The sequence below is a fragment of the Canis lupus genome, chromosome 4 (genome assembly GCF_048164855.1).
Source record: "Canis lupus baileyi chromosome 4, mCanLup2.hap1, whole genome shotgun sequence".
NCBI classification, from domain to species: Eukaryota; Metazoa; Chordata; class Mammalia; order Carnivora; family Canidae; genus Canis; species Canis lupus.
The window spans coordinates 9,697,530-9,710,301 of record NC_132841.1 but is presented as its reverse complement, the minus strand read 5'-3'; the positions used below and the strand labels follow the sequence as shown (position 1 = coordinate 9,710,301).

Sequence of the window (12,772 nt, the reverse complement as noted above, 5' to 3'; positions counted from 1 at the left end):
CCTCTTCTCCTTCTTCTTTGATGTGTAAACCAAGGCATTTGGGGAGCAGAGAATGATGTGGTGTTTGGGATTTTTTACTTTGAAATGTATTCCAGATGTTCCCCCCCTAAACCATATAGGGTGGTGCTGCAGGGGGCATGGTAGGAGGAGGGCACATGAAACAGAGGATTGGTGAAGCAGAGTGATGAGTACATACATGGAAGAGCAGGGATCCTTACATACTCTCGTGTATGTTTGAAAAAATTCCATAATAAGAGCAAACAAAGACCAAATAATGAGGCTTTCAATCCTATACCCAAACCGACATGACAGGGACATAGAGTGCACTTTTCCTAATTGCTCCCCTGGCAATTTATTCTGATTTTCCAGCTAAGATTCCAGCTCTCCTCTCATCTATCATATTCTCTGGGTATCGGCTGGTAATATTTTCTTCAACAAGCCTTGCCAGGCCCACTGCTAGGGAATATATTGTTTCGGATTCTATATGGACATTTTTTCGAAAAGTGACCACTTTCCGGTTTGGAGTGACTCGAATACAAGACTCTAGTTATAAGGTATTGTCTTCCTCTGCTCCATCCCTCTGTAAGGACTACTAAGGGCTAATGTCACCTCCCGGGGAACACAGCACCGGGAGCAGCAGCCCGGGGCTGCAGGAAGTGAAGCGTGCAGGGGCCTTCGTGGGTTGAGATGTCAGAGTCAAAGGAGAAAAAAGAGAATCGAATCATCATTCGACCACGGCGTTCACACGAAAGGCGAGGGCAGCGGGACCGAGAGCAATGGAAGAAGAAAGAAAATCTCAAAAATAAATTTGGGGCGGATGGGGGAGGAGGGAGGGCCGGCGGGGGGGGCTCGCCCCAGGGAGGGCCACACACACGCACGTGCGCGCGTCCCCGCCTTCGAATAGGAACAGCCCCCGAGGCCGCCCGGCGGGCCGCCGCCGTCCCGCAGCCCCTGGAGCTGAGCCGGGGAGCAGAGGCTGCGCCCGCCGGGGTGCCGGGGCTCAGGGCGGGCCAGCTCCCAGGGGCCCGGGGACCCGAGGGGCGACGCGGCGCCGTGCCGACCCCGGACACCGGCCTCCGAGCCGCAGGGCCAGCGTCCCGCCACGGCTCTGCTTCCCCGGGACAGTGTCGGGGAGGAGACAGGGGAGCAGCCCCGCGGGACGATTTTCCAGTGGAATCGGTGGGGCCGGGGGTGGGGGCGCGCCTGAGCATCCCCTGAGCGTCCCCTGCCGTCCCCTGCCGTCCCCTCCCCGGCTCCGATCGGGCCCCGCCGGCTCCTGGGCGGCCCGGCCGGACGGCGCGCGAGGCCGTAGTGCCGCCCTCCGCCTCGCGGTGGCAGCACCACGCGCCCGCTCAGCGGCGGCGGCCGGCGCGCCCCTCTTGGCGGCGGCGGCGGCGGCGGCGGAGGCGGGCCCGCGGCGTCCCCGCTCATTGGCCGCGGCGCGGGCGCCGCCATGTTGGCGGAAGCGGCGCCTGCCGGGCCGTGGAAGCTGGCGGTGGCCGCGGCCGCCGCGGCAGCGAGCGCAGTACCCGGCGTCTTCTCCTCGCTCGACGGTCTGCGCTGAGCGGCGGCGGCCGGCGGGATGGACAGAAGTAGGATGAACCTGCCCAAGGGGCCGGACACGCTCTGCTTCGACAAGGACGAGTTCATGAAGGTGCGCGCCGGGGCGCGGCTCCCCGGGCCGGGCCGTGCGTGGCCTGCCCTCGCTGCCCGCCCCCCACCCCCGGGCCTCCCTCGGGCTTCTCCCGAGCGCTCCCCGGGCGCCCCCGCCCGGACCGGCCCTCGGCGGGGACCTCGCTGCGCTTCGCAGTGAGCCTCTTGGCCTCAGGTTTGTGGGCGCAGCCCGGAGCAGGCGCTTGTGTGAGATCGTGCACATGCAGCGAAAAGGCCTGAAAGTTCAGGGCGAGTGGTTTTGAGCTGAACGTAAAAGTCCCCGCTGGGGCCCGACTGCGGTAGGGCGCAGGGCGCGGCCGGCCCGCCGGCCCCTGGCCTGACCGCCTGACAGTGCCTGGCGCAGAAGCCCAGCCAGCGTACCTACCCGGGCGTCGGGTCGGGTGAGAAGGGCACGTAGTCCAAAGTTCTTGCCTGACTTTTCGTCTCGAGGCCCTGAAATGAGAGGCTTAAACGGCCGCGGCCCTTACTGATTGATTCTGTTGCAGTGCTCCGAAGCAAACCAAGCTCCTTTTCTGACGTTGCCCTGCTTCCCTTCGTTAAGGGGACCTCGAAGCTGGTCTGCCGATAATCGTAGCACATAGATTTACAGAATGGAAATACGAACTGAGGACATTTTACTGACAATAAAGGTTCATCGGGCACAGTCTTGAAAATGTCCAAGATTTGAATCAGAGCTAGGAGGAACTCTGGTTTACTTATTATGTGTATTCTTCTGGGTCTTGTACTTAAACTATCAAAAAAAAAAATCTATGTTTAACGATTGGGATTTTTTTTTTAAGATTTTATTTATTTATTCATTCATGAGACACACACACAGAGAGAGAGGCAGAGACACAGGCAGAGGGAGAAGCAGGCTCCATGCGGGGAGCCCGACATGGGACTCGATCCAGGATCCCGCCCTGGGTGGAAGGGAGGCTCCAAACCGCTGAGCTACCCAGGGATCCCAACCATTGGGATTTTTAACATCACTTAGTAGCTAGTCTCGTATGAGAAAGTTAAAAGCTCGGCTCTATAGGCACCTAAAAGTTTTGAAAGGAGTTTAAATTTCTTATTTTTTGACGGCTTCAAGTCATAATACGTTTTTTTTTCTTTTTTTGAGCTAACCAACTAGTCCCTTTTTGGTATTTGCATTCAGATCACATCTCCCAGACTCCGGCTTTAAGAAGTGTTTATATCTGGATCCTCTGCAGTGTGGCCGTGTCATTTTTAACATGTAGGACTGTCTGGACCGAGGAGTGCTGGACCCTTGTTCTTACACAGGGGTGTTTCCAGTAAGCCACTGTAATGACAGGTGTAACTTGAATGGGATGTTTGCAAGAGGGCAGAGCGTGACTTCACTGATCCAGAAACCCTTTGTTAACTAAAGGTACGTGACAGGGAGAGGTCACTGGAAGAAGAAGAGGCACACACACAGACCTGAATCTCAGAGCACAGAAATCTCTGGCTTGTCCGTCTTTCAATTTCTTCAGCTTCCTTTGAGCCTGACACCGGCATTCCCTCAGCCTGACTAGCCCCGCCATCTCTCTCACTCTGAGCTGACGGAATGCCTTTGGCCAAAGCAGCTTCAGAAAATAGAAATCTCAAAATAGAAGTTCTAAAGCAGGACTTAGAGGTAGGGAGAGAGCAGACCCGGAACCTGGCTCAAATGCCAGCAACTGTTTGTTCTTTCATGGCTCTTAAGCTTTTGAATGTGCCAGATAATTTGTGGTGCTAATGAACGTGACCTCTTCATGTGATGAAGGAAAGTACATAGAACAGCTGTGCTGTGTAAAATGTTGTTGATTGTCTAGGTGAGGCCCAGAGATAAAGGTCATTTGCAATTTGTGTTTCCTTCAGAGAGACATTTTATAACTTGCAGTTCCATGGCAGAAGCGATGAGTGGAGAGCTTGCGGTTGGGGTTATACGTCTACATATATGTCTCATTTAACGCGTGTTGTAACTGGAGAGGTTTTGTACCTGAAGGAAAGTTAGAGAATATGTTTTCACTGGGAGAGTTGAGATTACTTAAATCCAGTCGTTGCTGAGAAATGTGTCGTTAGTCTGCCCAATGTGATGTGGACCTGGTAGGGCAATGGTAGTTGCTCATTCAGTAAGCAGGTGTTCATTGATCACCTACTGGGTGCCAGCCAGCGATCCAGACATGATGGCACAGAGATAGATGAGATACAGTTTTGGTTCTTGAGCTGGTGCTAGGAAGAAAGAACGTTTGTGCCCAGAATCTCCCCTTAGTCCACAGTGGCTGGAGCCTGGAAGAGTGCCCAGGAATGAGAGACCGGGGAGGTAGAAAAGTAGATGGGCTGGGGCTGCCAATTGTACCTTGGAGACTGCAGTGACGGATTTGTGTTGATGTTGATTCATTGTGGATGTACAGTCAGGTTTAAAGCAGGAAGTTGCATGATCGTATCTGTTGCACTGGAGCTGACTGTTGGCAGGAGACTACTTAAAAAGTTATTTCGGTGGTTTTTATGAGATCTAATGAGAAATACAGAGGAGAGGAAAGGTATGTGAAAGACGTAGGTGATCACAATGCAGGGGTGGCAGGTGGGGAGAGTCACCTGGTGCAGAGGTGGTGGCAACATCATACTTTGTCAGCTTAAAAATACATAGATCCTTAGGATTGACAGCCAACTATAGGTGAATAGCACATAAGGTATTGGTAGTGACTTGGTAGGGGAGAGAAAGTGGCATAACAGAGATAAATTAGACCCATTTACATGGGTGTGCTATTGACATCATAGCCTTTCCCTTAAATCTCAACATGTGACTCATCTCCAGTTTTACAGAAAAAATAGCAGACATCAAATGGGAGCTCCTGGGCAGCCCCGGTGGCGCAGCGGTTTGGTGCCATCTGCAGCCCGGGGTGTGATCCTGGGGACCCGGGATCGAGTCCCACGTCGGGCTCCCTGCATGGAGCCTGCTTCTCCTTCTGCCTGTGTCTCTGCCTCTCTCTCTCTCTCTGTGTGTGTCTCTATGAATAAATAAATAAAATCTTTAAAAGAAAAAAAGGGAGCTCCTTCATCTTGCCAATCACAGTCCCATTCTTGTATTTGTACCCTTCTCCTTCTGCTCCTTGCCTGTTATGTGAAGGGGCTCTCCTCCCTCCTCAGGCTAAGTTTTCACCCTTGCTTGGCAGCCATGCCGTCTTGCCTTCCCTGGACCCTGTTAGGATCCTCTCTCCTGCGCTTCTTCTATCAGCTTGCACACATGCTCCTATTTTAGGCTCTTCCACTGGACCCTCCCACCTCTAGGTATTGCCCTGTCACTCTTGCTCATCACAGCCAGGGCTCAGGGTTGTCTTTACTTTCTCACCTTTCACTTTTTTTTTTCACCTTTCACTTTTAAGGCTTCATTGTTCCTCTGAAGTTCTTACCAAGTTAGCCAGGTGTAAATCAATTCAGCAGACCTTTTTTTTGTCTCCTTACTGGACCTGGCACCAAACCAAATGTCCTGCACTGCTTTCTTTATTTTTTTTATTTTTTAAGATTTTATTTATTTATTCATGAGAGACACGGAGAGAGAGGCAGAGACACAGGCAGTGAGAGAAGCAGGCTCCATGCAGGGAGCCTGATGTTGGGCTCGATCCCAGGTCTTCAGGATCACACCTCGGTTGAAGGCAGGTGCTAAAACGCTGAGCCACCCAGGGATCCCCCTGCACTGCTTTCTGATTTTTGTCATACCTCTCTGGTCTGTCTTTTGTGCATAATCATACTTCTCCTAGTAGCCATTAAATGGCTGGTTATGGGCTCAGTCACACGTCCTCTCCTTTCCCTGGATGACTCTTCATGCAGCTTCACCTATAGGCAGCTGAGGCAGATTCCTGTCTCTGGCCCAAATGCCTCCTGAGTACCAATCTTATATACTGAACTTGCTGATTTGGGTATGTTTGTGGTCCCTCAAACTCATCATGTTGAAAACTGAATTTGTGAGCTCCTCCTCCCCTGGAAACCAGCTTTCTTATCCTATTGCCTATCTCAGTAAATGCTCCACCAACCATCTAGTTGGGAGTTGGAAAACTCAGGAGTCAACTCCTTTCTCACCTTTCCAAAATCTAGTCTGTTACCAAGTCCTGTGGATTTCACTTCCTACATACCTCTCATATCCATCTACTTCTCTCCATCTCTTTTTGTACCTTCACAGTGCTCTCTCACCATCGTGTCATAGAGGCTTCTGACCCAGTCTCCTTGCACCTGTCCTTGTCTTTTTCTGGTCCGTGGTCTGCACTGTAGGAAGTGTGTCTAGGGTGTCTCTGTTCTCAAGGAATATGCATTCTAACTGACAACATGGAAAAGGGAAAAATGACCAGCTGCTCAGATCTCTGTGCTGGTTGAGTAGCTGTGACCCAGAGATGGGGGTCCACTTTCAGCTCTGCTGTCTGCTTGTGTGTGGCTTGGGGCAAATTACTCGCCTCTGGGCTTCAGTTTCCTCATTAGTATAATGAGGCAGTGCTTATCTACATGATCTTTGCAGTCTCTTCCAGCTCTTGACATTTTATGCTCCTGTGAAAAAAAGACAGTGGTCGGTTTTTCTGGTTTGCAGGTAAGGAGACTGGGGTGTCATGACTTCCCCTAAAGTCACACAGCCAGTTGGGGCAAATCACAGGCCTGATGTCCTGACCGCCATGCATCAGTCCTGGGAAATCATGCTGTAACATGTTCCTTTCTAGAGGCTACAGGTGGGAACTTTGGGAAGTGGGATAATAAGAATATTAAGAATAGCCCAAAAGCTGGTACAAAGTCTGTATGCCAAAGCGCCTGCATTTTATCAGTAGGGTCACTTCTTTCTTTCTTTACTTATTTATTTTTAAAGATTTTGTTTATTTATTTGAGATAGAGAGCAAGAGAGAGAGATTGAGCACGAGCGGGGGGGAAGGGGCAGAGGCAGAGGGAGAGCAGACTCCTCCATTGAGCAGGAAGCCCAATGTGGGCTCGATTCCAGGACCCTGAGATCATGACCTGAACTGAAAGCAGACGCTTAACCACTGAGCCAGCCAGGTGCCCAGGCTGCCTTTTACTTTAGGAGAAATTCCAATAGGGCTGGTGATTTGGACTCTTGGCCGGTAGCTTAGGTATAATAAACAGGATCAGAGAGAAAAGCTGACCTGTTTGAGGTGGACTTTGTTGATGGCATCAAGAGATAGCAGCTGACAGAAAAGGAAGAGGGAAGAATTACAAATCACAGACAGCAGCGTGCAAGCAGGTCAGCCACTGTTTCCCAGTGGCCCCTCCCGCCCCCCGCCCCCCCGCTTGTAGGAGCACCCTTTGTGTCACTGGAGCTGAGTGCTTACCTTGTAGGTTCTGAGCTTGATGACAAGATTCCATTCTCTTCATCAGTTTGAGATGGACATCATCATCATAAAATTTGAATAAGTCAAATATGGAATATAGGCTATATCTCATTTTATAGAGAAATTTTCTTATGTGAAATACTTTCCTGGGTGGTAGAGATGTAATATCAAACAAAGTTTATTCAATTGGCACTTGGTAAGAAGAGGTTCTGGCAAAAAGACGTGTTTTTTATTGTCCTTTTGATTTTTTGATTTTTTTTTTAAATGTAAGGAATCATCTGATTTATAAAAAGATGCAACAAGATTTAAAGTGATACAGAATAGTAGTTTCAAAGCAGCATCAAAAAGTGAGTGTATTTAACCATACTCCACTCATAACAGAGCAAATCGATAAAGGATAGATAATTCATGTGACAGAGTATTGCTATATGAACTGGCAACAGAAAAAGTTTTTAAAGTAAGGTTGAGGAGCTTTATCTTTTAAGAATTAGAACTGAGGGGCTCTGTAATCATCGGCATCTGCTCAGTATTGTACCTATGGTTAGAAGTGTACATGCTGGGAACTCCAGGGATCTTCTGGATCCTGTGTTTAAGGTCAGCTGATGCCTAATGGCTCTCTGTACTAAGCAGTCATCTGCATAGGACCCCTTGTGTGTGCATGGTAATCAGTCAAATCTTGGATCCTTGGCAATCCTTAGGGCCTCTCAATACTTTTACCCCAGTTTCTCAGTTTCAGCCATTACACAGTTATACAACTCCTGTGTATAACTTGGCATACAGACAGCCCATCATTGACTGTTACCAGGTCAAGTCTGGCTTTAATGGGAAAGTTGATAAAGTCAGTGTAACCAGGATATGGCAAGGTGGCCCAGAGTGTGTTTATATTGGAAGAAGGAGGAAGGGTGTTGGGGGACTTTCTTTCCTTCAGTACACTGGGATCTTTTCTTTCTTTGTAGATTTTAATCTGTCCTATTTAAGCCTCTGATCTTGGAGCTAAACATTTGCTTCATGGTTACAGTCTTTCTACTTTTTTTTGCTTCCCCAAGTTCATGCCACACTCTTGTTTCTCTTTTCTTTTCTAATTCACTTGTTGTAATGTTATAAAACTTATCCGTTGAATAAAATGTTGCACTTCTGGCCTACCGAGTTACTGATTATTAGTAATTTTTCTTTGTTCAAAATTTAAGAGAAAAGCATTATGTAAATACATCTTTTGGTTATTTAACTAGTCTTATAGCATTTAGCATCAAATTTCTTTAAATATTTAAACAAATTAATCACAAACTGGGATTTGGGCTTTTTCTTTTCCTTTTTTTTTTTTTTTTTTTTAAGATTTCATTTTTAAGTAATCTCTACACCCAGTGTGGGACTTGAACTCATAACCCCGAGATCAAGAGCTGCACACTCCACCCATTGAACCAGCCAGGTGCCCCTTAGGTTTTTTTTTTTAAAGTTCCTCAGGTGATTCTAATATGCAACCAGTCCTTAGAACTTTAACCAGATAATTGTACTAAACAGTTCAAGAAAATAAGTTGGAAAAGTAAACTAAAACCCTGTATGGATTATGATTGGTGTTAAATTGAGGGGAAAGGAGAGAAAAAGAGAAGAAATCAACTGGAACAGAGGTACTCAAATATTTGTTGGATGAATAAATTTACAGAATACAGGTTTTCTTTGCCTTTTTGTAAATATGTCAAACAGGTGTGTGTGTGTATATATATATATAAAACAAAGAAGTTAGATATAAAATTGATTAAAATGTTAGAAGTTCCTTAGAATTTAAGTGTTACTATTTCGTGATACTTTAAAGATAATCTGTAGATGGGTGGAAAGAACTCGTTAGTGTATATTTTTAGTTTCTGAAGCTTGAGTAATTTAAACACTGAATAAAGATTTAAATCTTTTTTTTTTTTTTTAAGATTCTATTTATTTATGAGAGAGAGAGAGAGAATGAGGCAGAGACACAGGCAGAGGGAGAAATGGGCTCCATGCAGGGAGCCCGACGTGGGACTCGACCCCGGGTCCCCAGGATCACATCCTGGGCTGAAGGCAGCACTAAACTGCTGAGCCACACGGGCTGCCCTGAATAAAGATTTAGAAGGAGTTTGAGAGACACAATTTGAGTTTTGAGAGACTATGTCACCTGCCTGTCCCCTACCTGGGTGAGAGATTTGAGGGCAGGGACGGGAGGGAAGAGCTCCAGGGACATTTTTATGCATCTGCTGTTCCTTAAGCAGGGGCACTCTTCCCATGGCTAGCTCCTTTGTGTCATTTGGATCTCAACTCAGATGTCATTGTTCTATAAGTGTCTTTCTTGGTCATCCACATTAAAGTACAAACCCTTTGTCACTCATCTTTACAGTGTCCTGTTTTCTTTTTAGCTTTGCTCACTCTTCATTAATATGTTTGTTTTCATGTTTATTTTTTCATTTCTGCATTAGCATATATGCTCCTTAAGAGCAGAGGCCTTGTATTTCTTTATCATGGCTGTGTCCCCAGGTCTTAGAGCAGAGCCTAAGTTACATGGTACATATTTAATATTTGTGGGATATTACAGGGGCATTTCTTCATCTCTGTTGTCCATTGGTTTTCAAGAATGGTTGGAAATACATACACACAAGCCCACACTGACTTCTTATGTCTTTCAACCTCTATTTAGTGTGTAGGCTTAACTATTTTGGTTTTTTGTTTCAATGAAATGGAATGTGTTTTAGGGTAGAGATCAAAAATTTCATGTGCTCTCTTAGTACCTCTCAAATACAGAATGATGGTGTCGGGGGATTCTGATTCTGTGTGGAGATGGCAGGTGGTGATTTTATAATTCCTTGTATTTGGGTGGGGGGAGTGTTTTACTTCTTGGCAGCTTAGAGAATTTTGGTCTTTCCAAAGTTCTGTGTAATTTTTATAGTGGTAAGAATACTAGTATTTGAGTCTTTGGCAGGTTTTAAATGATTAATTCCCAAATTATTTTGTGTTATTCTTTGCCATCCCTGAATGTAGCTGGTTATTAAAGTAGGTAAACTTTAACTGAAGTCCATTAGTTACATTAGGGTTCTCTCTTCTGTCTATAGTTCTGTGGATTTTGACAAATGTATAATGTTATTTATCTATCACAGTATCTTACAGCAGTTTCACTGCCTTGAAAATCCCTGTACGTCACCTGTTCATTTCTTCTCTGTCTGCACCTTCCACCCTCACTCCTGCAACCCCAGATCTTTTTACAGTGTAAGTTTTACCTTTTTGGAGGCATCTGACTCTTGAGCTCAGGGTCATGACTTCCAGGCCCCCATTGGGTATAGAGATGACATTAAAAATAAGTAAAAATAAAAATGCTGGTAGATTTTTGCCTTTTCCAGAATCCCATATAGTTGGAATCATATAGTATTTAGCTTTCCAGACTGGTCTTTCACTTAGCAATATTCTTTTAAGTTTCTTCCAGGTCTTGTGGCTTAGTAATTCATTTTTAAAAATTCCTGAATAATATATTATTGTGTAGATGTGGCACAATGTATCTAGTCACCTACAGAAGAAAACTTGGATTGCTTCCAAGTCTTGGTACTTAGGAATAAAGCTGCTATAAACATCTGTGTGGGGGATTCCCTGGGTGGCTCAGCGGTTTGGCGCCTGCCTTTGGCCCAGGGCACGATCCTGGAGCCCCGGTTCAGGTCCTGCGTTGGGCTCCCTGCATGGAGCCTGCTTCTCCCTCCTCCTGTGTCTCTGCCTCTCTCTCTCTCTCTCTCTCTCTCTCTCATGAATAAATAAATAAATCTTTAAAAAAAATCTGCAAGATTTTTATATGGACATAAATTTTCAACTCTTTTTGGTAAATAACAGGGAGTACAGTTACAGGATCTTATGATGAGAGTGTATTTAGCTCTGTGAGAAACTGCCAAACTGTCTTACAAAATGTCTACAGTTTTGCATTCTGACCAACAATGAATGAAGAGTTCCTGTTGCTCCACATCCTTGCTAGCATTTGAGGTAGTCGGTGTTTTGGATTTTTGACATTCTAATAATATGTAATAGTACCTTGTTTACATTTGCATTTCCCTAATGACATACAATGTTAAGCATCTTTTTAGATCTTTTCTCATTTTTATTTTTATTTTTATTTATTTTTAAAAGATTTTATTTATTCATGAGAGACATACAGAGAGAGGCAGAGACACAGGCAGAGGGCAAAGCAGGCTCAATGCAGGGAGCCCGATGTGGGACTCGATTCTGGGACTCGGGGATCACGCCCGAGCCAAAGGCAGATGCTCAACTGCTGAGCCACCCAGGCGTCCCCAAAAGCTGCACCTTTTCTCATTTTTAAATAAGGTTGTTTGACGTCTTATTGTTATTAAGACATCTTTATATCTTTTGGTTTTATTTTTTTTTTAAGATTTTATTTATTTATTCATGAGAGACAGAGAGAGAGAGGCAGAGACACAGACAGAGGGAGAAGTAGGCTCCATGCAGGGAGCTTGACGTGGGACTCGATTCCAGGTCTCCAGGATCAGGCCTTGGGCTGAAGGCGGTACTAAACCGGTGAGCCAACTGGGCTGGGCTGCCCATATCTTTTGGTTTTAAATCCTTTACCATGGATGTGTTTTGCACATAGCTCCTCAATTCTGTGACTTGTTTTTTCATTCTCTTAACAATGTCTTTTGCAGAAAAGAAGTTAATTTTAAGAAAGTCTATCTCATCAGTTTTTTTCTTTTATAGATCATGCTTTTAGTTTTGTATCTGGAAAGTCATTGCCAAATCCAAGAGCCCCTACATTTTCTCCTGTGTTATCTTTTAGAAATTTTGCATTTTACATTTAGGTCTTTGAGCCATTTTAACTTAATTTTTTGTGGAAGATGTAAGAAACTTATGTCTTTATTCCTTTTTTTTTTTTGCATGTCGATGTCCCATTATTCAGTACCATTTGTTGAAGACTCTCCTTTATCCATTGAATTGCCTTTGTGTATTTGTGTGGATCTATTTCTGGGCTCTCTCTCTGTTCCATTGACTTATTTGTCTCTTTTGCCAGCACTATTCTGTCTTAATCACTATAGCTTTAATAGTAAGTCTATTACTCATGAATGGGTAAATAAAATCTTTAAAAAAAAACAAAAAACTTTAGAATCAATTTGGCATTCATTCATTCATTCATTCGAGACACAGAGAGAGAGCGAGAAAGGCAGAGACACAGGCAGAGGGAGAGGCAGGCTCCATGCAGGGAGCCCAACATGGACTTGATCCTGGGTCTCCAGGATCAGGCCCTGGGCCAAAGGTGGCACTAAACCGCTGAGTCACCCGGGCTGCCCTCAATTTGTTGATATCCACAAGATAACTTCCTGACATTTTGATTGGGATTGTATTGAATCTGTAGATAAATTTGGGAAGAACCAACCTCTTAACAGTATTGAGTCTCCCTATCCAAGATTATGGACTGTCTCTCCATTTTGGATCTTACATTCCTTGCTATATTTCATCAGAATTTTGTATTTTACCTCATATAGGTCTTTTGTGTATTTTGTTAGATTTGTACCTAAGTATTTAATTTTCTTTTTGGTCTGTTAATGTAAATGGGGTTGTACTTATAATTTCAAGTTCCACTTATATGTTGCTGGTATATACAAAAGCAGTTAGCTTTAAAATTTTTTTAATTCAATTTAGTTAGTATATAGTGTATTAGTTTCAGGGGTAGAATTTAGTGATTCATCAGTTGGATATAACAGCCAGTGCTCATTCCAACAAGTGCCCTCCTCAATACCCATCACCCAGTTACCCATCCCCACCCACCATTTGTTGTTTTGTTGCCCAGAATTATTCCTTTTTTTTTT

General features: G+C 45.3%; 1 protein-coding gene across 2 annotated transcripts in view; it reads left to right on the top strand.

The window, feature by feature from the left end:
- The first annotated feature begins 1,448 nt into the window (after positions 1–1,448).
- COG2 (component of oligomeric golgi complex 2) overlaps positions 1,449–12,772 on the top strand; it is a 51,349-nt gene continuing 40,025 nt past the window's right edge. For both annotated transcript variants that reach the window (XM_072823109.1, XM_072823108.1), the window contains exon 1: positions 1,449–1,654. In XM_072823109.1, the coding sequence (XP_072679210.1) occupies positions 1,583–1,654 (72 nt within the window). In that variant the 5' untranslated portion in view covers positions 1,449–1,582. The remainder of the gene's footprint in view (positions 1,655–12,772) is intronic.